Below are 27147 nucleotides of genomic sequence, written 5' to 3'. Positions count from 1 at the left end.
AAAGGTGCAGAGTGGTGTAGAGAGCAGTGATGTAGAGTACAGTGATGCAGAGTAGAGTGCAATGGCATAGAGTGAAGTGACAGTGCAACTGTGTAGTGTGAATTAGCACAGAATGCAGTGGTTAAAGGTAGAGTGGATTAGAGTGCAGTGGTACAGAATAGAATGTTTCAGAGTAGAATGAAGTGGCATAGAGTGGAGTCGTGCAGGGTAGAGTGCAGTTGAGCAGGCTGGCATAGGGTGTAATGGCGCAAAGTGGTGTAGAGTGCAGTGGCATAGAGTGCAGTGGTGCAGAGTAGATTAGAGTGTCGTACAGTGGATTAGCGTATAGTGCAGGTGCACAGAGTTGAGTGCTACAGAATATAGTGCATTGGCGTAGAATGTATTGGCACAGAGTGCGGTGTTGCAGAGTGCCACAGAGTACAGTGGTGTAGAGTGGAGTTGTGTGGAGTAGATTGCTGTTGCCTACAATGGACTGGTGTAGAGAGGCTAAGAGTGCACTGTCAGAGTACAGTGGTACATGGTAGAACACAGCAGTGTAGTGAGAAGTGGCATATAGTGTTGTGGCATACAGTAGGGTGGTGCAGAGTGCAGTGGCAAGGAGCGGTGCAAAATAGAGTTCAGGAGTGTGGAGTGGTGCAGAGTGGCGAAGAGTGAAGTATTCATGGTGTGGTAGCATGCTGTCATTACAGAGAACACATTTTCAATTGAAATTATCATTACATGTGCACTGACATACAGTTTTACTAAGAAAACTATACTGGGCACAGACGAAAATATGTTGAAATTGTACCTCTTAGTTTAATGATTCATTTTGATCAAAATAAAGTATTTGTTTCCAGCACACTTCAGAAATAACAAAAATGTGCTTCATTTGTGCTGTCTGATATATTCTGAAATACTTACACAGTTCATTTAAAGGTTGTCGTGCGCTAGAAAAAAAGCTCTCCGGTCCCCAGTATCAGGCAATATTGTCACATACATCCTCTCACTTTAGAGTCAGGGAAAGAAAGGTAAAAAAAAGCACCATGGGAAGACAGCGCCTGACATTTGACCTGGATGCATAGCTAATGTGACAAGATAAGAACAAGTGTTAAAAGCCTTTTAACAAAAAGCAAGTTTGTGAAAGGATACAGAAAACATGATTTAGGCAATGGGAGGGACAAACTGAACCTGGAGAGCTAAAAGCAAATAACAGCAGCAAATGGAAAGCCAGAAAGTGTGAGTTACATACCACAAAGCCAATGGTAATCAACAAGTGGAATGCATTCCTAGGTTATCTTTCTGAAAGTGCCCAAGATGTTTTTAGTAAACCAGACAGCCGCGCTGCTGGCAAGCTGCAACCTAAAATTCTAGCCACTGATACTTTCTGGGTAGCACACAGAGCCACCAACCATAGGCTGTCTGACTTTGGAAATAAAGTGGACAAACTTCCTGTCTGGCTGGTTAAGAGTGATCAGTACCAAAACTAAGTGTTTGAGGTCAAGAATGAGGCAGGGAAATGGTTGGGGTGCTGTATAGCTGAAGCTTTCCCTCCCTACTACACCCAGATATACTCCCCAGTGGTGACGAAGATGTCAAAGGAATCAACCACGCTTCTCAAAGATATCTGCAGCCCACGAATAACACAGGACTATATCAAGTATCTAGACATCGACATACGAGTCAAGGAGATTGGGGGTGGGAAAACGAGAGCCCAGAAGGGGAAGCCTTGGGCCCCCAACAGACTCCCGGTGGAGCTCTATAAAGCAATGGTCGCGAAACTAGCCTTGCACCTACTAACCATGTACGAAGAGAGCAGAAAGCGGGGCATCCTTCTGCAGGATCAACGATTCGCTTCCAAAATAGTTATTCATAAAGAGAGGAAACTCCCGGCAGATTGCACCACTTATAGCCCAATATCATTAGTAAAAACTCAGATTAAAATACTGGCAACGTGACTGAGAAAGGGTATTCACACCTTGAGCCATCAGGCTCAATAAGGTTTCATGTCTAATAAAACCACAAGGCTTAAACTCTGCCGTTTATATGGACTGTTGGGTCAGAGAGAAAACCTAAGTGAGACTGTGATGGTAATGTTGTTGAATGCAAAAATGGAATGACACAATGGAATGGCCTTGTATGCTTGGGGTATTGTATAAGTTAGGATTTAGCCGCGATGTACGCAGTAGGTACTCTTACTATACAATGGCCCAAAGACAAGGGTTAGGGTGAACAGGGCATATTCCACAATATTCACACTCCAACAAGGCACCAAACAGAGATGCCCCTCGTCACCAATGATACTTGCTCTGGCACTGGAGCCCTTGGCGTCCTGGATATGATAAGACCCACAGATCAATGGACTAGACTAGGATGGATCTTGGGTAGTCAAAATATTTTTAGACACAGATCATTTGCTACTCTATATTTCCGACCCTGAGCTGACAGTGGACAGATAATGTAAATACTTAAAAATATTGTGAAATACTCAGTGTATGTAATCAATTGGCACAAGTCCTTACTATACCCAATAAGTAGAGAAATACCAAGCCTGCCACCAAACTGTGGGGGGACCTCTTTATAGAGACGATTCTGCTACTCGAGTACCTACACAACACTTGAAGCGGAACTCTTTCATGAGCTGACTCTGATCCTGCTACTGGACCAACTGAAAGGTGATGTGTGACACTGGCATAGCTCTGCTGTGCTCCCTTCACGGCAGTGCGGCTTTATTTAAAATCATGCCCTTCCCGCATTTCTTAGATGTGTAACAAAACACGCTCTATGACATCCCTAAAGCGTACTTCAAGGCAATTAAGGCAGATGTTTGTCTTCTACTATGGGACGCTGGCCCAGCGCGGATCGCCTTGCCCAAACATATGAATGGCTGGTACGACTGGGGAACTGCCCTTCCAGATATAAAAAAATACTACTGGGCGTAGCAATTAATTACGATCAATGACTGGGCCTTCATTGCACAGACAGAATCTGTGTTTCAAATGGAAAGACGTGATGGGTGCCTGGGGATACCCAGCGGCACTCTATGAAGGGCGGACTGGTAAAAGGTTACATCATACTTAGGATGGGGGAGAATAACAACAAAGGTCACCCTGCTCTGGGTGCTGAGAAGTTGGTGGCACTGGATGAGCCAGGAAGGCTTTGCCAGGTGGGACTTAATTGGCATATCCACAGTGGAAGATATATGGATTGAGGGAGATGTAATTCCTCTGATTGAATTAACAAGAGACTACCAATATCTACAGGTGAGAAATGCTCTACAATCTGTGTTAGTGATAGATTCGGAGTTGGAGGAATCCTCTCCAATGGAGGTCGGACTCATAAGCGAACCTATGCTACAAATAGCCACATCTTTGACATATAAAAAAAAATCCCAAACCACACCCCTGATGGACCTGGATGACTCTGAGGATGGGGAGTGGGAGGAGGCCCTTGGCGCCCCTAGAAAGGTTGCTATAAAGTTGGGGTTTCGATTGGGACAGCTACATACATCGATATGATATGAACAATATTTATTAAGTGCAGCAGTTACCCGTAGAGGTCAAAGCAATGTGGTTTTGGTTGTGCGAAAGGACAAGAAACTAATTAACAGAACTGCAAAAAAAAAAAAAAAAAAAAGCTGAGAGATATCCCTTTAATGTGAAAAGCCAGGTCTTTAAGGCTTTCCTAAAGGGAAGGGGCAAATCAATGCACTTCCGATGAAGAGCGTGTGAGTTCCACAGTCTTGCTGCCGCGACCAAGAAGGCTCTACCTTCCCATCTCTTCTTCTGGATTCTAGGCATTGGTCATACTATTCCAGAGCGGACCTTCTGAAAATGGGTAGGACAACCTCTGGCCTGTGTAGATGTGGGAAGGTAGGCTCCTTCTTCCACATCCTCTGGGATGGCCTGGTGATACTAGCCTTTTGGTTGAAAAATCATGGATCAGGAGAGGGGGGTGGGGGGCAACTGGTGAGTTCAGCAAAGAGATATGTGCCTAATGTGTGCTGGGGAGGTAGACAAAGGTGACTAGATTCCAGGAAGTATGGATCACACTGGGATTAATGGTAGAAAAAAGGAATATTGTGAAGGCCGGGGGCGCTGGAATCCCTCCGGATCCAGAAACCTGGAAGCAGGACATGGAGTAGGCTGGGGGAAGAAGTGATCTATGAAAGAAGGGGCTGCCCTAGGAAATGGGAAAAGATCTGGAGTAATTATAACTCTTATTATAGTGGGTTGATGCAGACAAGAATGGAACCGCAGTCCCCGTTCAACGACGATAGTACTTCCACCTCGGCACAGACCCAGGAGAGGAAGACTCGATGAGAGGGGAGGGATGATAAGCCTCTGGGGGCGGGAACTATCGACAAACACAAGGATTGTGCCTACGAAGGTGAAAGTTGTAAATATTTTTGGATTATCTTTAAAATCATTAATAAAAGAATATTAAAAAATGACGAGCTATGTTGGCTTTGAATAAAGCCATCCAAATGCTAGCTTGGCTTGACTTCTCCAAAAGTAGATAATTCTCAAAGTTACCCACAGCAAAAATGAAACATTCCCTTCTTTCTTATCACTGACATAAAAGTCCTTGGCTCCGCACACAAGATACAGTGATCAAACATTCTACATGACATTTATTCTAAAACTTTAAGAACTCTTTTAAATTGGCTAACATGCTACAGAACTGAAATAGTAACACTCATATCTACATTCAGGACAGTTGTTACTAAGGCTAAAGTCCTTTGAATTTTGACTGTTTTAAAAGTTATAATGTGCCCAGTTTGTTGGTCGAGTGCAATTAACCTATGCTGAAAAGAAAAGTCAAGTCACTTTACCTGATGGTCAGGCTAGAGAGCACACTAATAAAACCACACACCCTCCTAAAAACCCAACTACACGACCTAAAATCTGCAGGAACTACCAGAAGCAGAGCAGAAGATGCAGTCCAACAGGCAGGAAATTTGGACAACAGTTATTAGAAAGGAGTGAAAAGGGGCATCAGTAAAAAAATGTTTGAAGAGAAGACACCATGGTTATTCACATTCTTGGGCCAATGATTAGTTTAGATCCTGGGTATATTTAGAATACCCCCTTAAATAATGTTGATACTTACTGAATTTGCATTGTTACAAGAATACTTGGTAATGGTCATGGAATTGTATGTGTTTCTGTTTAGGTGGCAACCTACAACAATGTCGAGGACAGAGCAGTTGCTGAGAAGAGTGAAGGAGAACCATGCACACCTTAAGAAAACATAACTGTTGTTAATAGAATTATATGCTGTAGCTGACCAAAGAGCACATTGCCACTATTTTTAGGAACAGAGGTCACTTGTGCTGATTTTCAGTACACTGTACAATATAACAACTACAGTAGCTGGACGATGTGTAATGTGAAGCTCAACTTAGCAAAAACAAAATTAGAAAATAAAACATGAAGATATAGCCTACAACATGATTCAAAGGGCAATAAAAGCAGCACTTTCCAGGTGTGTACACTGTTCTCTGTACAGTGGTACTGCTCAGCATTCTCTTGTTGAAAAAACTGCACATATGCCCTACTCACGCAGATAAACAATTGTTCCCCTTACAGCGCTATTGCGGGGAGCCCAAATGTCAGATCCACATGCCCTTGTGCTACAAATAGCTTAAGACGCTTAAGGTAATTATATTGCTGATCATTCATTTATTAATTTAATAGTAACCTGATGCTGCAGCGGTCCTCCCAAACATGCCATATGTTTTTTTCTTGGCTACTTGAGAAGAAAGTTTTACGTGGTTTTAGTTTATCTGTATTTATTAGCAGTTTTGAATTTGTGTTACATTATAGTACAACAGATGCATCTATTATTTTTTACAAACAAATTATAATTGTTGCAAAGAAAGCATTATTGAAAATAGACATTGTGATTGCATAAAAAAAACTCAATCAATGTTGAAGATTACCTTGCGTGCAATAGGCTCTTGACCCTCCATCAAAGTGTACCAGCTGACTAGTTTATTCCAGCCCTCCGTGGGCAAAAGGATATAGTCAAGTTCATCAATGAGGTGCTCTTTAAGAGACTGCGAGTCACTATCTATAAGAAAATATTTTATCAATGAAACAGGTCAAAATATGTTTGATATTACATTGATAACAGAAGGAAAATGTCACTTACCCAGTGTACATCTGTTCGTGGCATTAGTCGCTGCAGATTCACATGCTGTGCATAGTCCGCCGTCTGGTGTTGGGTCGGAGTGTTACAAGTTGTTTTTCTTCGAAGAAGTCTTTTCGAGTCACGAGACCGAGGGACTCCTCCTACTTTGGTTCCATTGCACATGGGCGTCGACTCCATGTTAGATTGTTTTCCCCGCAGAGGGTGAGGTAGGAGTTGTGTATGTTAGTAATAGTGCCAATGGAATGAATAAGTATGTACAAAATGAAGGTTAAAGTAATATATTTACAAATGTACAAATGTTGAAGATTACTTCCAAACGGCTACAGGCTCCCGGGGAGGCGGGTGGGCGCATGTGAATCTGCAGCGACTAATGCCACGAACAGATGTACACTGGGTAAGTGACATTTTCCGTTCGGTGGCATGTGTAGCTGCAGATACACATGCTGTGCATAGACTAGTAAGCAGTTATCTCCCCAAAAGCGGTGGTTTAGCCTGTAGGAGTGGAAGTAGTTTGAAATAAAGTTCTTAGTACAGCTTGACCTACTGTGGCTTGTTGTGCAGATAACACGTCTACACAGTAGTGCTTAGTAAATGTGTGAGGCGTAGACCATGTTGCTGCCTTACATATTTCGTTCATTGGAATATTTCCTAGAAAGGCCATGGTAGCACCTTTCTTTCTGGTTGAGTGTGCCTTTGGTGTAATAGGCAGCTGTCTCTTTGCTTTAAGATAGCAGGTTTGGATGCACCTAACTATCCATCTAGCTATACCTTGTTTTGATATTGGATTTCCTTTATGAGGTTTTTGAAATGCAATAAATAGTTGTTTTGTTTTCCTCATTAGTTTTGTTCTGTCAATGTAGTACATTAGTGCTCTTTTGATGTCTAATGTATGTAGTGCTCTTTCAGCTATTGAGTCTGGCTGTGGAAAGAACACTGGCAATTCTACTGTTTGATTTAAGTGGAACAGTGAGATGACCTTTGGTAAGAATTTTGGGTTGGTTCTTAGAACTACTTTATTTTTGTGTATTTGAATAAATGGTTCTTGTATAGTAAATGCCTGAATTTCACTTACTCTTCTTAGAGATGTAATGGCAATGAGAAATGCAACTTTCCACGTTAGATATTGCATTTCGCAAGAATGCATGGGTTCGAAAGGTGGACCCATGAGTCTTGTTAAGACAATATTGAGGTTCCATGAAGGAACAGGTGGTGTCCTTGGTGGTATAATTCTTTTTAGGCCTTCCCTAAATGCTTTAATGACAGGTATTCTAAATAGGGAAGTTGAATGAGTAATTTGCAGGTATGCAGATATTGCTGCGAGATGTATCTTTATGGAAGAGAAAGCTAGATTTGACTTTTGCAAATGTAGTAAATACCCTACAACATCTTTTGGAGATGCATGCAATGGTTGAACTTGATTATTATGGCAGTAGCAAACAAATCTTTTCCATTTACTTGCATAGCAGTGTCTAGTGGATGGCCTTCTAGCTTGTCTTATGACCTCCATACATTCTTGTGTGAGGTTTAAGTGTCCAAATTCTAGGATTTCAGGAGCCAAATTGCTAGATTCAGCGATGCTGGGTTTGGATGCCTGATTTGTTGCTTGTGTTGTGTTAACAGATCTGGCCTGTTGGGTAGTTTGACATGAGGTACTACTGACAGGTCTAGTAGTGTTGTATACCAAGGTTGTCTTGCCCATGTTGGTGCTATTAGAATGAGTTTGAGTTTGTTTTGACTCAATCTGTTTACTAGATATGGAAGGAGAGGGAGAGGGGGAAAAGCTTATGCAAATATCCCTGACCAATTCATCCATAGAGCATTGCCTTGAGATTGCCGGTGTGGGTACCTGGATGCGAAGTTTTGGCATTTTGCGTTTTCTTTTGTTGCAAATAGATCTATTTGAGGTGTTCCCCAAATTTGGAAGTAAGTGTTCAGGATTTGGGTGTGAATGTCCCATTCGTGGACCTGTTGGTGATCCCGAGAGAGACTGTCTGCTAGCTGGTTCTGGATCCCTGGAATAAACTGTGCTATTAGGCGAATGTGGTTGTGAATTGCCCAATGCCATATTTTTTGTGTTAGGAGACACAACTGTGTTGAGTGTGTCCCGCCCTGTTTGTTTAAATAATACATTGTTGTCATGTTGTCTGTTTTGACCAGAATGTATTTGTGGGTTATTATGGGTTGGAATGCTTTCAACGCTAGAAATACTGCTAACAATTCGAGGTGATTGATATGAAACTTTCTTTGATGTACGTCCCATTGTCCTTGTATGCTTCGTTGATTGAGGTGTGCCCCCACCCTGTCATGGAAACATCTGTTGTTATCACGTATTGTGGCACTGGGTCTTGGAAAGGCCGCCCTTTGTTTAAATTTGTACTGTTCCACCATAGAAGCGAGATATATGTTTGGCGGTCTATCAACACCAGATCTAGAAGTTGACCCTGTGCGTGTGACCATTGTGATGCTAGGCACTGTTGTAAAGGCCTCATGTGCAATCTTGCGTTTGGGACAATGGCTATGCATGAGGACATCATGCCTAGGAGTTTTAATACCATCTTTGCATGTACTTTTTGTGTTGGATACATAGCTTGTATCACCTTGTGAAAATTGTGAACCCTTTGTGTACTTGGAGTGGCTATCCCCTTTGTTGTGTTGATTGTCGCTCCTAAGTATTGCTGTGTTTGACACGGCAGAATGTGTGACTTTGCATAGTTGATGGAGAAACCCAGTTTGCAAAGGGTTTGTATAACATAATCTGTGTGGTGTGAACACTTTGTTAGCGAGTTGGTTTTTATTAACCAATCGTCTAGGTACGGGAACACGTGTATTTGCTTCCTTCTGATATGTGCAGCTACTACTGCTAGACATGTCGTAAAGACTCTTGGCGCGGTTGTTATTCCGAATGGCAACACTTTGAATTGGTAGTGTATTCCTTTGAATACGAACCGTAGGTATTTCCTGTGCGAGGGATGTATCGGTATATGGAAATACGCGTCTTTTAGATCTAAGGTTGTCATGTAGTCCTGCTGTTTCACTAGTGGTATTACGTCTTGTAACGTGACCATGTGAAAGTGTTCTGATTTGATGAAGGTGTTTAATGTTCTGAGATCTAATATCGGTCTCAGAGTTTTGTCCTTTTTTGGTATTAGAAAGTACAGTGAGTAAACTCCTGTGTTTTTTTGTGGACCTGGTACTAATTCTATTGCATCTTTTTGCAGTAATGCTTGAACTTCTAGTTGTAGAAGGTCTAAATGCTGTTTTGACATATTTTGTGTTTTCGGTGGGACGTTTGGAGGGAGTTGGAGAAATTCTATCCAATAACCATGTTGGATAATTGCTAAGACCCAAGTGTCTGTTGTTATCTCCTCCCAAGATTTGTAGAACTGGCTTAGTCTTCCCCCCACTGGTGTTGTGTGAAGGGGTTGAGTGACTTGTGAGTCACTGCTTGTTTTGAGGGGTTTTGGGCCCTTGAAATTTTCCCCGGTTTCTTGGGAATTGGCCCCCTCTGTATTGGCCCCGAAAGCCTCCCCTTTGATACTGTCCCTGGTAGGTAGACGGTGTTGTTTGTGAGGTGCTGGCTTGTGTGGCTTGACCTCGAAACCCTCCTCTGAAAGTAGTTTTGCGAAATGTGCCAAATGTGCCTCTGCCCTGCGGGGAATAGAGTGCGCCCATGGCTTTAGCTGTGTCAGTGTCTTTCTTTAATTTTTCAATTGCAGTGTCCACTTCTGGTCCTAACAATTGCTGTTCATTGAACGGCATATTGAGCACTGCCTGTTGTATCACAGGTTTGAAGCCGGATGTGAGCAGCCATGCGTGCCTCCTTATCGTTACAGCAGTATTTATAGTTCTTGCAGCTGTATCTGCTGCATCCATAGAAGAACGGATTTGGTTGTTGGATATGTTTTGTCCCTCTTCAACCACTTGTTTTGCCCGTTTTTGGAATTCTTTGGGGAGGTGCTCGATGAGATGCTGCATCTCGTCCCAATGGGCTCTGTCATATCGCGCTAGGAGTGCCTGCGAGTTGGCGATGCGCCACTGATTTGCAGCTTGTACTGTAACCCTTTTCCCGGCTGCATCAAACTTTCGGCTCTCCTTGTCTGGAGGTGGTGCGTCGCCGGATGTGTGCGAGTTGGCTCTTTTACGAGCTGCTCCTACGACAACTGAATCTGGTGTCAGTTGTGATGTAATAAAAGCAGGGTCTGTGGGTGGTGCCTTGTATTTCTTCTCCACCCTTGGGGTTATTGCTCTGCTTTTAACTGGCTCCTTAAAGATTTGTTTAGCGTGCCTTAGCATTCCCGGGAGCATAGGAAGGCTTTGATAATTGCTATGGGTGGAGGACAGGGTGTTAAAAAGGAAGTCATCCTCGATAGGCTCTGAATGTAGCGATACGTTATGAAACTTTGCTGCCCTAGCTACCACCTGAGCATACGCTGTACTGTCCTCAGGTGGTGAGGGCTTAGTGGGGTACGACTCAGGGCTATTGTCCGATACTGGGGCGTCATAGAGATCCCATGCGTCCTGGTCATCTTGGCTCATGGTGGTATGAGCTGGTGATTGTGACGGAGTCTGTGCCGGTGATATATGAGTTGCCGGTGGTGGAGAGGGTGGTGGAGTTACCTTCTTTACCACTTTTGCTTGTGGTGTTTTTTCTTGTTGTTGGAAATCTAGTTTTCTTTTTCTTCTGATTGGGGGAAGGGTGCTGATCTTCCCTGTACCACTTTGTATAAAGATCCGCTTTTGCGTGTGATCTACAGCTGTTGTTTGTAATTCCTCCTCAAATCTGTGTTTTTGAAGTTGGGAGGACAGTGATTGTTCCTCTGAGTAGGAACTGGCTTTCGGTTCGGTTGCTGGGTGTTTTGGCACCGAAACCGTGTCTTTTGTTGTTTTCGGCTCCGAAGAGATTTTCCTCTTTTTCGGTGTCGTACCTTCTTGGCGTCAACCATCTTCGGTGCCGCTATCTCTGTGCCGAGCAGCTTCGGTGCCGCTGTCTCGGTGTCGACCCTTTTCTGCGGCAGTTTCTCGGTCCCGAGATTGCTGCGTGCCTGTGTCTCGACCTGAGTCGGACGATCTCGGCATCAGCTCGCCCTTTTTCGGTGCCGATGGACGGTCACCTACTTTATGGGTTGAGCCATGGCCTGTCGGCAGTGGCGTCCCCTGGGCTTTGTCTGTTTTTCTGTGTGATGCTTGTTTCGACGTCTTACTCACGGTTTCTTCGACGTCGAATTCTTCGGAATCCGATTCGTGGATGGAGAATGATTCTTCTTCTCCCTCTTCCTCGAACCGTTGTTGTCCTGTCAGCGTGGACACCATCTGCAACCTTCTGGCTCTTCGGTCTCGGAGCGTTTTTCTCGACCGAAACGCTCGATAGGCCTCACACGTTTCTTCTTTGTGCTCGGGTGACAGGCACAAGTTACAGACCAAATGTTGGTCTGTATAGGGATATTTACTGTGGCATTTAGGACAGAATCGGAACGGGGTCCGTTCCATCAGTCTCGATGTTGCACGCGGTCGGGCCGACCAGGCCCCGAAGGGGAATCGAAATTACCCCAAAGGGCTACCGGAGCTCTTCAAGATTCGGTGTCGATTCTAATCTAACCCGATACCGAACGAAACAATACCGACGAATTTTCCGTTGATTCTAACTAACTTTCCGACCCGAAACACGGAGCGAAAAGGAACACGTCCGAACCCGATGGCGGAAAAAAAACAATCTAACATGGAGTCGACGCCCATGCGCAATGGAACCAAAGTAGGAGGAGTCCCTCGGTCTTGTGACTCGAAAAGACTTCTTCGAAGAAAAACAACTTGTAACACTCCGACCCAACACCAGACGGCGGACTATGCACAGCATGTGTATCTGCAGCTACACATGCCACCGAACATGCTTTTACACTATAGAGATATGTGTTACCCTATGAGGTTGGTTCTTAGTGGACTGAATAACTAATTTCTTTAATGTTAAGTTTATGATTACATTTTGCACATCAAGTTGATTAGAAATAGTGCTTCTCCGAATCCTGAATATGGCCAGAAATAGGGTCTCTCCGAATTCTGAATGTTTACATACACAACAAAATGACATTCATTCATACCATGGTATCTTATCTGTGACAGGCTGGTGAGCCAATACCTATAGACATGATGGGCTGGGTAAACAGTGGTCCCTGAAGTGATCTTGCCCAACAATGTACTATGCATGAACGGCTATGTGCCACTAATCCACGGCTCTTAAATCATGTGCAACAATTGCAGCAGTCACCGCAAAAAGATCATTATGCAATTAAACAATTATATACTGGAGTGGGTGTTGACATGGTAAGGTGGAGGTTAGAAATGAGAAGGCTCAGAGGATCTCTAGTTAGTGGCCAAAAGTGGCTATTTTAAATAGATGTAAAGGACATGTCAATGGCTTTACATTGGCTTTTGGGCTACCCTTCTTCATCAATAGAATCTGGAGCACTGGTGATAGCGTGGACAGATTTCAAATTAGTTTAATAGCTGGACGTGGGTTGATGGGAAATATCAGAACCAAGTTAAAAATTACCCAAATTGTGAAGGCAATGCAGGCCCAGTAAATGGGTGAAAATGCACTATACAGATGCAGAAAACAAGGGAACATGAGCTTTATCCTGGAGAATCAACCATTGTTCTTGCTTTAAGTCAAACAGAGGATTATGATTGCGTTTCGAAAAATATCCCTCTGGTTCCCATAAAGGTATTCATACTGTGGTCAAGTTCTGCTTTTAAGCTAGATATATTATTGTTTTTTATTATTATTGTCTTTCTATAAAGCTATGCCATCTATCTAGAACACAGACTGTAAAGCTGTAACACACTTTGTGTGGGTATGAGGAAATAAGACTAAGTTTTGTAGGCAGGTAATTTCTGCATTAGTTCTCAATTTAGAATGCAGCCTAGTTCAAAGCTTGTCTGCTGTCATTCATGAGGATTGCAGGGTCAGCACCCAACTAATTATTTTTTATTCTGTTCCAACTATTCAGTCTCATTCAGCCTACGGCTGTCGGATAATGACTCTCAGTGCTTCCCCAGTACAGGGTGTGATGTTTTGAAGTAGTTATTTTCTCTTTTGTTTAGAAGGGCACTTCTCTTGCTCTGTTCAGGAACCTCCATCACATTTAACATGTCAGTTGAAAAGCATGCATATACCTCAACATAGTACTCTATAGAACACTGTTCGTACTCAGGTTTTGGTTGTCAGAGTATGCACCCTGTACGAGCAGAAACCACCACTTCTAGTCAGGGCAAGCTAGAGACACACTTAGAGATAACCTGTGCTCACCCCCTGGTAGTTTGGAACACAGCAAGCAGGCTTATCTAAAGAGACAATGTGTAAAGTATTTGTGTGCCCGTGTGTGTGCGCGCAGTCGGGTCTGGCACAGTGTCGAACTCTTTTCAAATGCAGACACTCGATTGTAGGCGAGCTACACAGACCATCACTGTCAAGCCGCGCCGGCTGTAGAACAGCTGCAGCATCTTCAAAGGGTGATAAATCAGTTGTGGGACTGGCACAAAGTCACTGATGCGTCGACATTGATGCAGAAAAAGCTGCAGAGGCCCACTATTAAGGCTGACTGGACTGGCACCTCAGGCAAGGGTAGGGTTCACAGATGGCAGAGTCCATCAGCAATGTTGTAGGAAGTCTTTAATTGCCCAGAGGCTTCAGAAACAGGAGGCAAGCCCTTAGGGGTCATTCAAGGTTCAGATGAGATGTGCCCAGTCCCTTCTTCAGCAGGGCAAAGATCAGCAGGGTAAGTCATCAAAATAGTCCTTATTGGAAAGCAGTTCAGAAGAGTGGCACTCCTTGTATCACAACAGTCCTTACTCCTGGCTCAGTTCCTCACAGGTCCAGTAGTGTCAGATTTGGTAAGGTCAGAGACACAGTTCTTATACCCAAATGCACCTTTGAAGTGGGGGTGTCTTCAAAGAAGGGTCTTTGAAGTGACCAGGGGTCCTTTCGTCCTCAGCCATGGCTCCAGATTATCAATAGGGGGTACTCAGCTCTTTGTGTGGGGACAGGTACCCTCTAATCAGGTGTAAGTGTCAGCTCCCCTCCACCATTCCAGCCCCAAAAGATCCATCACAAGGCAGATGAATGCAGTTAAGTGCTCAGACACACCTAACTTTCCTGTGTGTGTGGCTGTTCCGAGGGAATACACAAAGTGTATCTGTCATCCACCCCAGACGTGTACTGGAGACAGGCTGCAGGCACACAGAGCTGTAATAGCAGAGAAATGCTGACTTTCTAAAAGGGGCATTTCTAAAATAGCAATGTTAAATTCAAATTTACTAGTAAAGTGGATTTATGATTACCATTCCAATAATATGAAACATGATGCAGCTCCTCCTTTCTGATCAGGAATTACAGCTTAAAAGTATATTAAGTAATTCTCAATGCTGGCCTATGAGAGGAGTAAGCTTCACAGTAGTGAAAAATAACTTGGGAGTTTTTCCCTACCAGGATATGTTAAACTTAGAAGTAAATGTCCTGCCTGTTACTAACATAGCACCCTGCCCTTTGGGTTACCTAGGGCCTACCTTAGGTGTGACTTATAAGTAATAAAAGGGGAGTTTAAGGCTTGGCAAGGGGTTTTAAATGCCAAGACGAACTTGCAGTCAAACCGCACACGCAGCCTCTGCAGTGACAGGCCTGAAACATGTTTGAAGGGCTACTTAATGTGGGTGGCACAATCAGTGCTGCAGGCCTACTAGTAGCACTTAATTTACAGGCACTGGCTACATGGTACACCACTTTAAAGGGGACTTACAAGAAAATTAAACAGGATTATTATGGATACACCAATGTTATCCTATTTATGGGAGAAGCACATGTACTTTAGCATTGGCCAGCAGTGGTAAAGTGCTCAGAGTCTTAAGGCCAACGTAAGATGCAGTGCAAATGGGAGACATACAGGCAAACATTTGGGGGGAAGACCACCTTAAGGCTGAAGGTCTACCACGTGTCCCCCAAGCTGAAAGGGGGAACAGCAACCCAACCTCTTGGGATTTCTCATTATTAAGGCGGAAAAATCTGGATAGACCATTAGCATTGGCGTGGTCTACACCTGGGTCTGTGTTTCACCCTGAAGTCTATACCGTGTAGGGAAATGGACCACCTCAACAATTTGGGATTCTGGATTCATTTGCATGAGCCACCTGAGGGACCTTTGTTCCATCTGAATCAGAACGTGAGTGCCATACAGGTATGGCCTCAACTTCTTCAGTGCCCAAACCACAGCAAAAGCTTCTCTTTCCATAGCACTCCACCTCTGTTCCCTAGGAAATAACTTACTGGAGATAAAGGCTGCAGGTTGGTCCAGGACCTCCTCTTTTAGCTGTGATAAAACTGTCCCTGTGACATGCTTGCGGTATCTCTATGAATGATAAACTCCTTGGAGAAGACAGAGGCCTTAAGCACAGGTGCTGTGCCCATGGTTTGCTTCAGAGAGTCAAATGCTTTTTGACATGCCTCTGTCCAAATCACATTTCTAGGCTGCTTCTTAGAACTCAGCTCTGGCAAGGGAGCAACAATGGCGCCATATCCCTTGACAAACGTCCTGTAGTATCCAGTGAGGCCAAAAAATGCTCTGACCTCAGACTGGGATTTGGGGGGCTCCCAGGCCACTGAAGTCTCTCTCTTAGACTGGAGAGGCTGCATCTTACCCATGTCCACCAGGTGTTCCAAGTACATCACAGACCCCTGCCCTAGCTAGCACTTGCTGGCCTTGATAGTCGGGCCTGGAGCACTTTCTTTTGGTTAAAGAGGTGGTCCTTCCAGCTGCTACTGAAGACAGTTATGTCACTCAGATAGGTAGTTCAGAAGTACCCCATACCAGCAATGACCTGGTTCACGAACATTTGGGAGGAGCATTTTTGAGTCCAAAGGGTATTACACAAAATTGGTAATGGCCCTCTGGAGTGGAGAAGGCTGATCTCTCCTTGTCAGCGTCTCTTAGGGAGATCTGCCAGTAGTACCCTTATGTGAGATCAAAGGTACTTAAGTACTGGGCAGCCCCTAACTGGTCAATCAGCTCATCAGCCTGGGGAACAGAATGAGCATCTGTCTTAGTCACTAAACTAAGCCCTCGGTAATCCACCCAGAACCTCAGCTCAAGTCTGATGCCTGGTGCGGCAGCTTGTGGTACCAGAACCACAGGACTGTACTAAGGGATACTGCAGGGTTCTATTACCCCCATACTCCAGCATTTTAGAGACTTCACTCTTACTGCTGGCCCTCACCTTATCTGACAACCTGTTTAAGATTTATTCTTGACAGGGAGACTGTTCCCTGTGTCTACATCAGGAGTACACAGGTGGGCAATCTCAGGGGTAAGGGAAAACAGAGAGGCAAACTGTCCCAACACTTGGCAGCAGTCTCTCTGTTGTTCAGAACTTAGACTGAGGGAAAGAATTGCCTCCACCACAGACCCATCTTTCTCCTTGGAGTCAAAGAGGTCAGGGGTAGGGTCACTCTCCTCCTCCTCTTCTCCATCAGTCACCAACAGCATCAGATCGCTCAAAGTTGGGTTAGAGGCGATTGATGTGGAGCACTCAGTGGGGTTATCTGGGGGTCTTAAGGTCCACAAGATAGGTGTCCTTACCTTTCCTCTCAATCACCTCATAGTGCCCGGTCCAACAGTTCTGGAGGGCCCCAGATTTTAAAGGTTTCATAAGTCACACTTTCTGCCTAGGCTGGAATACCACAGTGGCAGAACTGTGGTCATACCACTCTTTCATTACATCCTGGCTGGCTTTTAAGTTGTCAGAAGCTTGATTCCACAACTTAGTCATTTGGCTCCTGAAGGCCAGCATGTAGCTCACTACATCCTCTGGAGTCTTCCTGTGAGCCTGCTCTCATCCTTCCATGTCCAAACTCAGAGGTCTTCTGACAGGGCCCCCATACAGAAGCTCAAAGGGGATAAAGTCTGCTCCCTTTTGTGGTACCTCCCTGTAGGCAAACAACAGGCATGGCAAGAGGATATTCCACTTTTTCCTCAGGGCCTTAGGTAGGCACCTGATCATGTCTTTTATGGCTTTGTTGAAGCTCTCAACAAGCCCAAATGTTTGTAGGTGGCAAGGAGTGGAGAACTTGTAGGTGACCCCACCACACTCCTTCTACGTTGACTGCACGTAAGCAGACATGAAGCTTTTTTGCCTCAGTTAGACACAACTTCCTTGGGGAAACCCACTCGGGTAAAAATCCCCATCAAGACTTTTGCCTTCTTGGAAAGCAGTCCAGCAGAGTAAAACTCCTTGTATCACCGCAGTCCTTACTCCTGGCATAGTTCTTCACAGGTTCAGTAGTGTCTGATTTTGTATGGTCAGAAACCCAGTTCTAATACCCAAGTGTGACTCTGAAGTGGGGGTGAGTTCAAAGAAGAGTCTTTGAAGTGCACAAAGGTCCTCTCTTCATCAGCCCTGGCTCCAGACTATCAGTAGGAAGTAATCAGCTCTTTGTGTGGGGACAGGCACTCCCTATTCAGGTATGTCAGCTCCCCACCACCCTTCCTGCCCATGAAGAGCCATCGGAATGCAGATAAGTGCTCAGACACATATAGCCTTCCTTTGTTTGCTCCTGTCTAGATGGAATGCAAAAGTTGTAGCTGGTACCCAACCCAGACGTGTACTGGAGACAGGGTGCAGGCATGTGGAGCTGTAGGAGCAGAGAAATGTCGACTTTCTAAAACTGTCATTTCTAAATTAGTCATATTAAATTCAACTTTACCATTAAAGAGAATTTATCATTACCATTCCAATGGCATGGAAAATGATGCAGCCACTCCTTTCTGGTCAGAATTACAGCTTAAAGTATATTAAGGAATTCCCAATGCTGGCCTATAAGAGGTGTAGGCCTCAGAGTCGTGAGAAACGACTTTGGGAGTTCTTCACTACCAGGACATATAAAACTTAAGAAGTACATGCCATACATTTTACTTACTTAGCACCCTGCCCTATGGGCTACATAAGACCTACCTTGGGGTGACTTACATGTAATAAAAGGGGAGTTTAAGGCTTGGCAATGGGTTTTAAATGCCAAGTCAAAATGGCGGTGAAATTGCACACACGTTCTACAGCAGCAGACTTAAGACATGTTTAAAGGGTTACTTAAGCGGGTGGCACAATCAGTGCTGCAGACTCACTGGTATAATTTACTATACAGGCCCAGGGTATAGGGTATACCACTTTACAAGGGACTTACAATTAAATTAAATAGGCCCATTGTGGCTACACCAATGTTACCATATTTGGGGGAGAATCACATGCACTTCAGCACTGGTCAGCAGTGGAAAAGTGCTCAGAGTCCTAAGTCCAACAAAAAGATAGAGCACAAGTGTGAGACAAACAGGCAAAAGGTTTGAGGTAAGACCACCCTAAGGCTGACAGGTCTAACAAAAACTAATATTTTAAGTTAGGTAGCCATAAAGAAGGCTTTTTCATTTTTAAACTGAAAAGACACTTCTGTATTTTAAGTACAAACGAAGAAAAAAAGATTATATAAAGCTTAAAGGCAAAATAAAAGTGCTTTCAAAACATCTTAGCATTGTTCTTAGTCGATGTAAATCATGCAATGGCCAGTCTGTGACACAAAGTCTATGACAATAAAAATAATAATAATCACAATTTGTATTCACAATTATATAGTACTGTCAGTTATCAGTCTCATGTTTTTGTGAAACTTCAGAACTACCTCTGGGTAGATTAAACATGTCTGAAAGCAAAAGAAATAAAATGAATGACCTTTGAGTAGCCCGAAGTTATCAATGGGACCAGGGTAAACATTTTGTTCTCCCATCTGGTATTTGTCCCAGCTGTCAAACCCAACATACTTTTTCCACTGTTTGAACCAGCGACTATCAACCAAATACCTAAGGAAGGAGAAAAAGAGAAAATAAGATCCCGGGTGACTGAAATAAAAAATAATAGCAAGAACGCATTTTCCAGCACAGAAAATAGCTGCTTTATGTTGACATCTGAGGCCATTTGCTTAAAAAACACAATGCATCATAAGACTTAAGATGTTGGGGCCAGATGTATCAAAGGTTTTGACCCATTCTGTGTCTATGGGAAAAAGTGTTCGTACATATGGCCCTTGGTGTGTAAAACTGTAAAATACATTTGTATGTGTTTACAAAATGGAGAGATTAAGTTACATTGGCCGCCCGGAACCCGCTTCCGAAGATGAGTGTGAAAATATATCACTGTAAATAAGTCATAGTGAGGCAATGAAGAGTAGGCCGGGATGGGGAAGCACAGAGACCACAGGGGGTAGGGTTGGAAAAGCAAACTGAGGGTGCGCATGGAGGGTTGGAGAACCAAAGGGAAACCGAGGGGTGTGAGAAAGCAAGTAGGGTAACAGAAGGAAGGAGGGCAGGGAGGAAGCAAGAGCGCCAACTGAGAGAGGGACGGTGAGGGGAGAAGCATACAGGCAAGAAGGAGAAACACAAAACCGGCGAGCATGACACAATCAATCTCTGACCACAGTTGATGACCTCTTCGCTGCAGGTCACCTTCTTACCTCTGACCAATTTCTCTTAGACCATGCTATTCCTCAAGGACAATTTTTTACTTAACAACAACTGCACCTTACCTGCCATAACCTTTGGTCTACACAAGACAAAGAACCACAAACACACCCTGCCATGCAATCTATTCCGCACAAGGGGGTTGGGCATCATCAGATAACATGTATCTATAAGGGCAAATGAGAACACACTGGGACCCTGCTTGTCACCCCACAGGACAGGTGGTAGGATGATTTCGACTGGGAGCTGCATGATTCAGAATGGAAACAGGTACTAGAATTCCCCCAACGGATGTCTAGAAATGCCAGATTCAAAGACATTCAGATCTCCATCCTACACAAGCCTGTCTGACACATGAGCAGCTCAATCGCTACTTCCCCACTGCACGAGTGTGTTGCCCACACTGTCACTCCTGTCCTGCCCTGGCGCTCAGTCTACTAATGGGGGTGTGAAGAAAGTACACTGGCTCTTCATTTTCTTTCTGTTGAGTTTATTTCTAAGTTGAATTGCAGATAACAGAGATACACGAACTCGCCCAACCGGCACAACTCAAACAATTAACGAACTACACATATCACCCCCCCGTCACAGCCTACCCCAACATTCCACTCCCCCATGTCATAACTTTTCCCTGATGTCACTACATTCTATAAAATACATCACTACACATCCCCTTCCCCCCCCCTTTTTTTTTTTTAAAGAAAAAAAAAAAACTTTTTATCACACACAAAGTTTTCTAATACCTTAGGTTTTCTCAGAACCCTGCCGAAACAACTTTTCTTCACTTCACCACATTCCACATTTTTATCCTGTTCACACTCATTCACATCATATTCCCCCATATTTATGAGTCTGAGCACATTCCTGAAAGCCAATTGTATCAAACACCCCAACAGCGCTAGACTCTTTGTTTCCATTATTTTCACACTGTAACCACCAATATTTGCTATTATTAACTTCCAGCAAATCATCCTGCAAGATATTTTGTTTGCAAGGCCACGCGACTCATGTGACATACATTACCATCATCCAATAAAACAGTATTTCTCATCACTTTCTTAATTCATATAGGCTTGCTAAACTTGCTCTCGCATTTGCCGACTTTCCTTACGGATTTCACTCTCACCCAATCTCCCACATTCGAATGTACTTCCTTAGTACCATATTTATTATCAAAATACCACGTATTCTTTTCTTGTGAACCCTTTATGCACTTTCTTACATGTTCCTTGCTCCAAAATACTTGCATGCTTCTTTGCATCCAACCAGGACTAATCTTCGAAAATTGAATCATACCTCGCATTATATCAAACGGACTTTGACCTACTACTGTTTCATGAGGTGTTACTCTGTAAGCCCATAACATTTTCTTTAACTCAGCATCTACATTACCTTTGTTCCCATTCTATGCAATTTGAATGATGCCCTTGAAAATCCTATTTATCCGTTCCACTACAGCATTTCCCCAAGGATGATACAAAGCTGTAAACCTTTGTACTATTCCAGTCATTTTGGCAAAAGTTTTCATTTCCTCCAATTTAAATTTAACAGTCAACAAAATCCTAGGAAATCCTTCTCTCAAAAATATTTCCTCTAAAAAATTAATCATAGCCTTAGTATCAATTTTTTGTATCACAGAAAATTCAATCCACCTGGAAAACAAATCCACTAAAACCACTATATACTTTGAAGTACCATCATGCCATGTAATAGGGCCCATAATGTCTAAAGCAACCCCCCTCTCATGGTAAATTATGACAACTTAAAGAAGAAATTGGTGGGTTCAGTGTCTTTTGAGCTTTGTCACTATTCTCACACTCCATGCAGCCACGTACAAATCTTTCGATTTCCACATCAATTTTCGGCCACCAATAAAGTACTTTAGGTCCTTTTTTTGTGCGAGAAATTCCTGAATGACCTTCATGTCGAAAAGCAATAAGTTTATTCCTAATACCACAAGGAGGAATAATTTTCCCACCTTTACACACAAAATCGCCTTCAATAATCAATTCATCTCTCACTTCCCAAAATGCCCTTAAAATATCACTGTTTTTGACTTTCATGTCATCATTCCAACCAACACATCATCCTTCTCATACTCCTTGATCCATTCTTCTTCTTGCAATGAGCTTAAGGTATTACCAACAAACACACCAGCTGCACACCAATCATTCCACGGATCTTGATCCAACTCTCTTGAAGGTAAAGACATTCTACTTAAGAAATCAGCAGTAACATTTTTTACCCTAGGAACATATTGCACTTCATATAAGAAATCTTGTAGCCTCATAGATAATCTACCTATTCTTGCAGATGCTTTACATAAACCTTCCGTAGTTAACAATTTAGTAAGAGGCTTATGGTAGTCCGTATGATGCATTTTTGTCCCCAAATACATTTCTGAAAGTGTTCTAATGCCCACACACATGCCAAAGTTTCTCTCTCTATCACAGAGTATTTTTCCTCTGTGGGAGATAAAGAACGGGATGCAAATGCAACAACATACTCTTAACCCATATTGTCAATCTGTGTTAATACACTTCCAAGACCCTCACCACTTGCATCCGTTGTGATAATAGAACAAGCTTTTGGATCGTACCCATGCAACATTGGAGCACTTACAATTGCATTCTTAATTCCTTGAAAAACCTTCTGACAGCTTACAGTCCATTCAGATTTTACTTTGTTTTTAAGTAACATTCTCATTTGGTGAGTTTTACATGCAAAATTGTCTACAAATTTCGAATAAAATTCGGCTAGCCCTAAAAAGGATCTCAAATCATCTTTAGATGTAGGAGATGGAGCATTCTTAATAGCTTCCACCAACTTTCTTTTAGATTTGATGCCTTCATGATCGAACTCATGTCACAGGTACGTCACTTTCCTCTGAGCAAATCTTCCTTTGCTGCTCTCTGCGGTCAAACCTGTTTTTTGTAAGATGTTCAAAACATTCCTCAATTCTTTATCATGATGTTTCTTGCTACTCCCCATAACTAAAATGTCGTCCTGAAAGAATGTGACTTTAGGTAAGTGCCCAAATAACTGTGTCATCAACCTTTGAAAGACGGCAGCTGCTGACGCCAAACCAAAAGGCATACGTTAAAAAACGAAAACAACCCCATGGTGTACAAAACGTTGTTAGATGTCTACTATGATAATCCAACTTAACCTGGTGGTATGCAGACGACAAGTCCAAAGTAGAAAACCATTTGGCATCTCTCGTAGCAGACAACATCTCATCAATACGAGGCAAAGGAAACTGGTCTACAATTATATTATCATTCAAACCTTTCAAATCTATACACAAACGCACTTTGTCATTAGCTTTACGCGCGACGACCAAAAGTGAAACCCATTCAGAAGCTTCAACTGGTTCTATAATCTGCGAATGTTGTAATCTGTCCAACTCTTTCTTTAACTCATTCCTGACAATAAACTGAATATTACGTACCTTATGAATTTTGGGTTGGGCACCTTCTTTGAGTCTGGTACGATGTGTGAAACCCTTCAGTTGACCTACATGCCCATTGAAAACTCCTGGAAACACTTGTACAACCCATTTTCTGTATCCTCCTCATCACACATTACTAAGACTTGCTCTACACTGTTAGGATCTAGTACAATATTCAGTTTCTTTGGGTCTTTCCAGACTCAGACCGACGGACCATCTTTAGCCACATATAACTTACATACTGCTTGTCTTTGCTTAAATTTGAATACCTGCAATCTAAAACCAATTATATCTATACTATCACCAGTGTAACTTTCAGGAGAAATGTCAGGGATTTCTAAATGCCCCCCAATACTATGTACAAAATGCTTTTGCCATGTGCTTTCTGAAACAATAGTATATGGAGAACCGGAATATGCTGCCACTTGCAACATAACTTCCCCAAATGATACCCAACACAAAGGTTTGTTTGAGGTTTGTCCTGAAATGTTTAAAACAATAGTTTTATGACCCCTAAGCTTATTATTCACATTTTCATCACAATCATCAGAACATTCTTCCTCCACGTCTTTAATACAGGCCACTTTACTATTCACCTTCTTCATTTGTTTCTTTCTACAAACCCTAGCACATTCCAAACATTTTGCATTTTTAGCTGGACACCCATCATATTTTTCAGAGTGATAAGCACTCCCGCAACGGAAGCACTCATTCTTGGATCGATCAGTCATGTAATATTTTTGACTCTCTGCAAAAGTGTGATATTTTTCTTTTTTAAAGTCATTATTCCGCTTATCCATGGATCCTTTGTTGTGCTTCCGATCATTATCTTTGGCAACTACCTCTTCAGATTTCTTATCCTGTGCCAAAGTAATTTTCGCACAACTTCCAGATAACTCTGCTTTCTTCACTAAAGCAATTATATCCTTAAGACTGGATTCACCCTCAATCCACAACCTCTCTTGGATAGATTTGTTTTTAGTATACATTACAATTTGGTCCCGCACCAATTCATCGCGTAAACCAGCAGACCTACATGAGCTGGCTAAGTGTTTTGAAACAGAAACGTAGCTCTCTATGTCCTCATGTTTATCTTGTTTCCTCTGGAAAAATGCGTGACGAGTAACCGCAATGCAAACAGGAGAAAAATGATTGTTTAAATCCAAAATAGCACTATGAAATACATCTTCATCGCCTCTGTCATGTTTTTGTAGTTGGTTATAAATACGAAGACCTTCAGGGCCTAGACAGTGCATTGAAATCCTTCTTTTCCTTTCAGCAGTGAGTAAACCACTGCAATCTTCTAAATTCGCAATGTAATTCAAAAAATATTCTTTCCACTCCTTCCATTGTACAAGTGGTTCACTAGGAGATGCTAAACATTCCTTGGGGGTGTTCAACTACAGAGAAAGTGCAATTCCCGTGCCAGAAGAATCTCCACTTGAAGACATAGTGCACTGGCAATCACAGTTGCAAACTATAAACCTTCAGCTTACTTTTCACAAAGTCATGTATCTCTGTTAAGCAAACTATTTCTTAGTGTGCCAGCTAGTTTATAAAAAAAAACACGCTCCGTGAATAGTCGCTGTCTCTAACAACAAAACTGTTGTCCAGGCAACCTGTAGACACACAAGAACTAGTGCATGTATGAACCAACTAAAATTCCAGCGCAAGAACCAGAGCATTCACAGGGTGTTGTCCAGGCAACCTGTAAACATGCGAGAGTTAGCACGAGAGCCAACGCGTGCATCTAATATCTAACGTTTGAGCGGCACGCACTAACAACAGTCCTCCTCTAGCACGCCCAAAACAAGGTAAGCAAACAGCAAATGTTAAAAGAAAAGCTTCCCTCCCTTGCTTCCAAAAAGTTGCTTTTGACACAGCAGATTCCCAAACTTCGGGAAGATCCTCAATCCGATGATTGCCGCTTTCCAACACACAACCTCAGTCTGATGCTTGCCACTTTTCGACACATGATCCCGCTCGTCGCCATGTGAAGAAAGTACACTGGCTCCTCGTTTTCTTTCCATTGAGTTTATTTCTAAGTAGAATTGCAGATAACAGAGATACACAAACTCGCCCAACCGGCACTACTCAAACAATTAACAAACTACACATTCCATCCCCCGTCACAGCCTACCCAACATTCCACTCCCCCATGTCATAACATTTCCCTGATGTCACTACATTCTATAAAATACATCACTACAGAGTCACAAAGCTAACTGATCTCTAATCGTGGGAGGCCTGTGCCCTCAACGTCTTCAAGCACAGGAAACAACATAAGGTGCGGGCACACTTTGATGGCTTGGCCCTCCTGCTGGCCAAGAGAACCCTAACTCTGCAGTGGAAGGCTACGCTAGGGAAATGGGGAAAGACAGATGGCGAGACACTGAGCTACGAACAGGTTCAACACCTTTGCAAACAGCCAATCTTTGCAGCCTTGGACACCCGCCTCAAACACTTAAAGCAACTTACCCACAACAATGACTTACCCCAGTGAGCCTCCTAGCACAGCCCACTGTGTTCATATATTTCTTCCTGCCAATTCTCCTTATCCCTCCACTTTTCCACCCGCCTCGACCCCTCCTCATCCCTCACCCCACCTAGAGATTTGGAGCTGAGACTGGCCAAACAATTTTGAGACTACTTGGACAGAATTGACGACACAGGGGGAGCTTACCCAGCTCACACACTGTTCAACTGACCTGGCCGTTGCCCAGAAATGGTTGTGCCAATCCTCCTTCCCAAACCAGTTCCCTACTCACGCAGAGGGGGAAGCCCTGCCCTGGCCTTTCTTCACTACTCTTGGTAATCACAACTCAATCTTCCCCCAGGTTTGAGTCACTACCCCCTTTCCCTGAGTCTTTCCGTCTTGGAGTAGTATCTCTGCTAGCCAGAAAGCCTATGGGGCATGCAACACTACAATGCCCCTTCATTGGTCACCCACAAATGGGACACTTTAACAGTTGCCTCACCTATTTCCCAATTCAACACCTATGTTTCTATTTAACATGTATCTGTAATGAGATTATATATAATGTCTTGTATTATCATATTGCTACTGCATCATTGTCTTTGTTCTTAACTGAAAACCCCAATAAAAATAGTTTTAAGAAAAAAAAGAAAGAGCGAGGAACAGAACGCACTCTCCTAGCATGCTCAACAAAAAAAAAAGCACCTGAAAAGGAAGCAGTGGAAGAACATGAGTAATGGGTCCATGCTCCACGGGAGAAGCAAACTCAAGAAGAGGAAGGAAAGCACACAGAACCTGACAAATAGGAAGCAAGCAAATGAGAGTGACAAGGCCAACCAACGGCAAGCAATGGGCAGGTTCTAAGCTCACTATGAGCAAACATGTGTCTTTGTTCTTTTCCTTGTCATCATGGTGTTTCACTCCAGGGGTGTCACCCGACACAGATTAGCAAGTACACTAAGCAAACACTCACATTTCTTGATAACACTTTTTAACTAACACCACCTTGGTGGTTTCCAAAACTCTAGCTACTCAGTGAGCAAGTTGTATGCATGTATTTGAAACTATATGAAAGTCAGCAGGCACCAACAGAGGGCTAAGAACGCTAAAACAGTCAACTTGTAATTTGAGAGGTAGCTGGTTTTCTAAGGGAAAAAAGTGGACTTTCACTGCATCATTATGTTGTAAAAGCATTTATTGATATTCTAGAAGGCATCATCATTGAGATGATTTCCTTATACTCTCATGCTGCATCGCTGTGAGTGGTACAGGACGTGGAACTTGGGTGGTGTATGATTAGCTCACATTGTTGCCCCTAGAACAATCAGTGTAAAAGTCAATCCAGCAGGACACTACGTCCGGGGTATCTGTAATTCCGCATAAACAAACTAAAATGCTGAAATTCTGTGTTTAAAAACTCCTAGTGTATGGTAGTAAATATGAGAAAAGCACATCAACTTTAACAAGTTTTATTGATTGATGTCACCCAAGTCAAAAAGTATGCAGAAGCAGACAATATGCAGACTTTAACGAAGAAACAGGCA

The 27147-nt window shown here is 43.1% G+C and overlaps 1 protein-coding gene across 8 annotated transcripts in view; it reads right to left on the bottom strand.

Annotated features, from left to right (window-relative positions):
• Positions 1-27147, bottom strand: part of USP15 (ubiquitin specific peptidase 15) — a 617233-nt gene that overhangs the window by 569047 nt on the left and 21039 nt on the right. For all 8 annotated transcript variants that reach the window (XR_011202307.1, XM_069229069.1, XM_069229070.1 and 5 more), the window contains exons 2-3: positions 18892-19019; positions 5924-6054 (exon numbers count right to left, since the gene is read on the bottom strand). Coding sequence is in view for 7 of the 8 variants with exons in the window: in XM_069229069.1 (XP_069085170.1) it covers positions 5924-6054; positions 18892-19019 (259 nt within the window). In the remaining variant the exon portion in view is untranslated. The remainder of the gene's footprint in view (positions 1-5923; positions 6055-18891; positions 19020-27147) is intronic.

The sequence above is a fragment of the Pleurodeles waltl genome, chromosome 4_1 (genome assembly GCF_031143425.1).
Source record: "Pleurodeles waltl isolate 20211129_DDA chromosome 4_1, aPleWal1.hap1.20221129, whole genome shotgun sequence".
Lineage (NCBI taxonomy): Eukaryota > Metazoa > Chordata > Amphibia > Caudata > Salamandridae > Pleurodeles > Pleurodeles waltl.
This window is presented reverse-complemented; position numbering and strand designations above follow the sequence as displayed.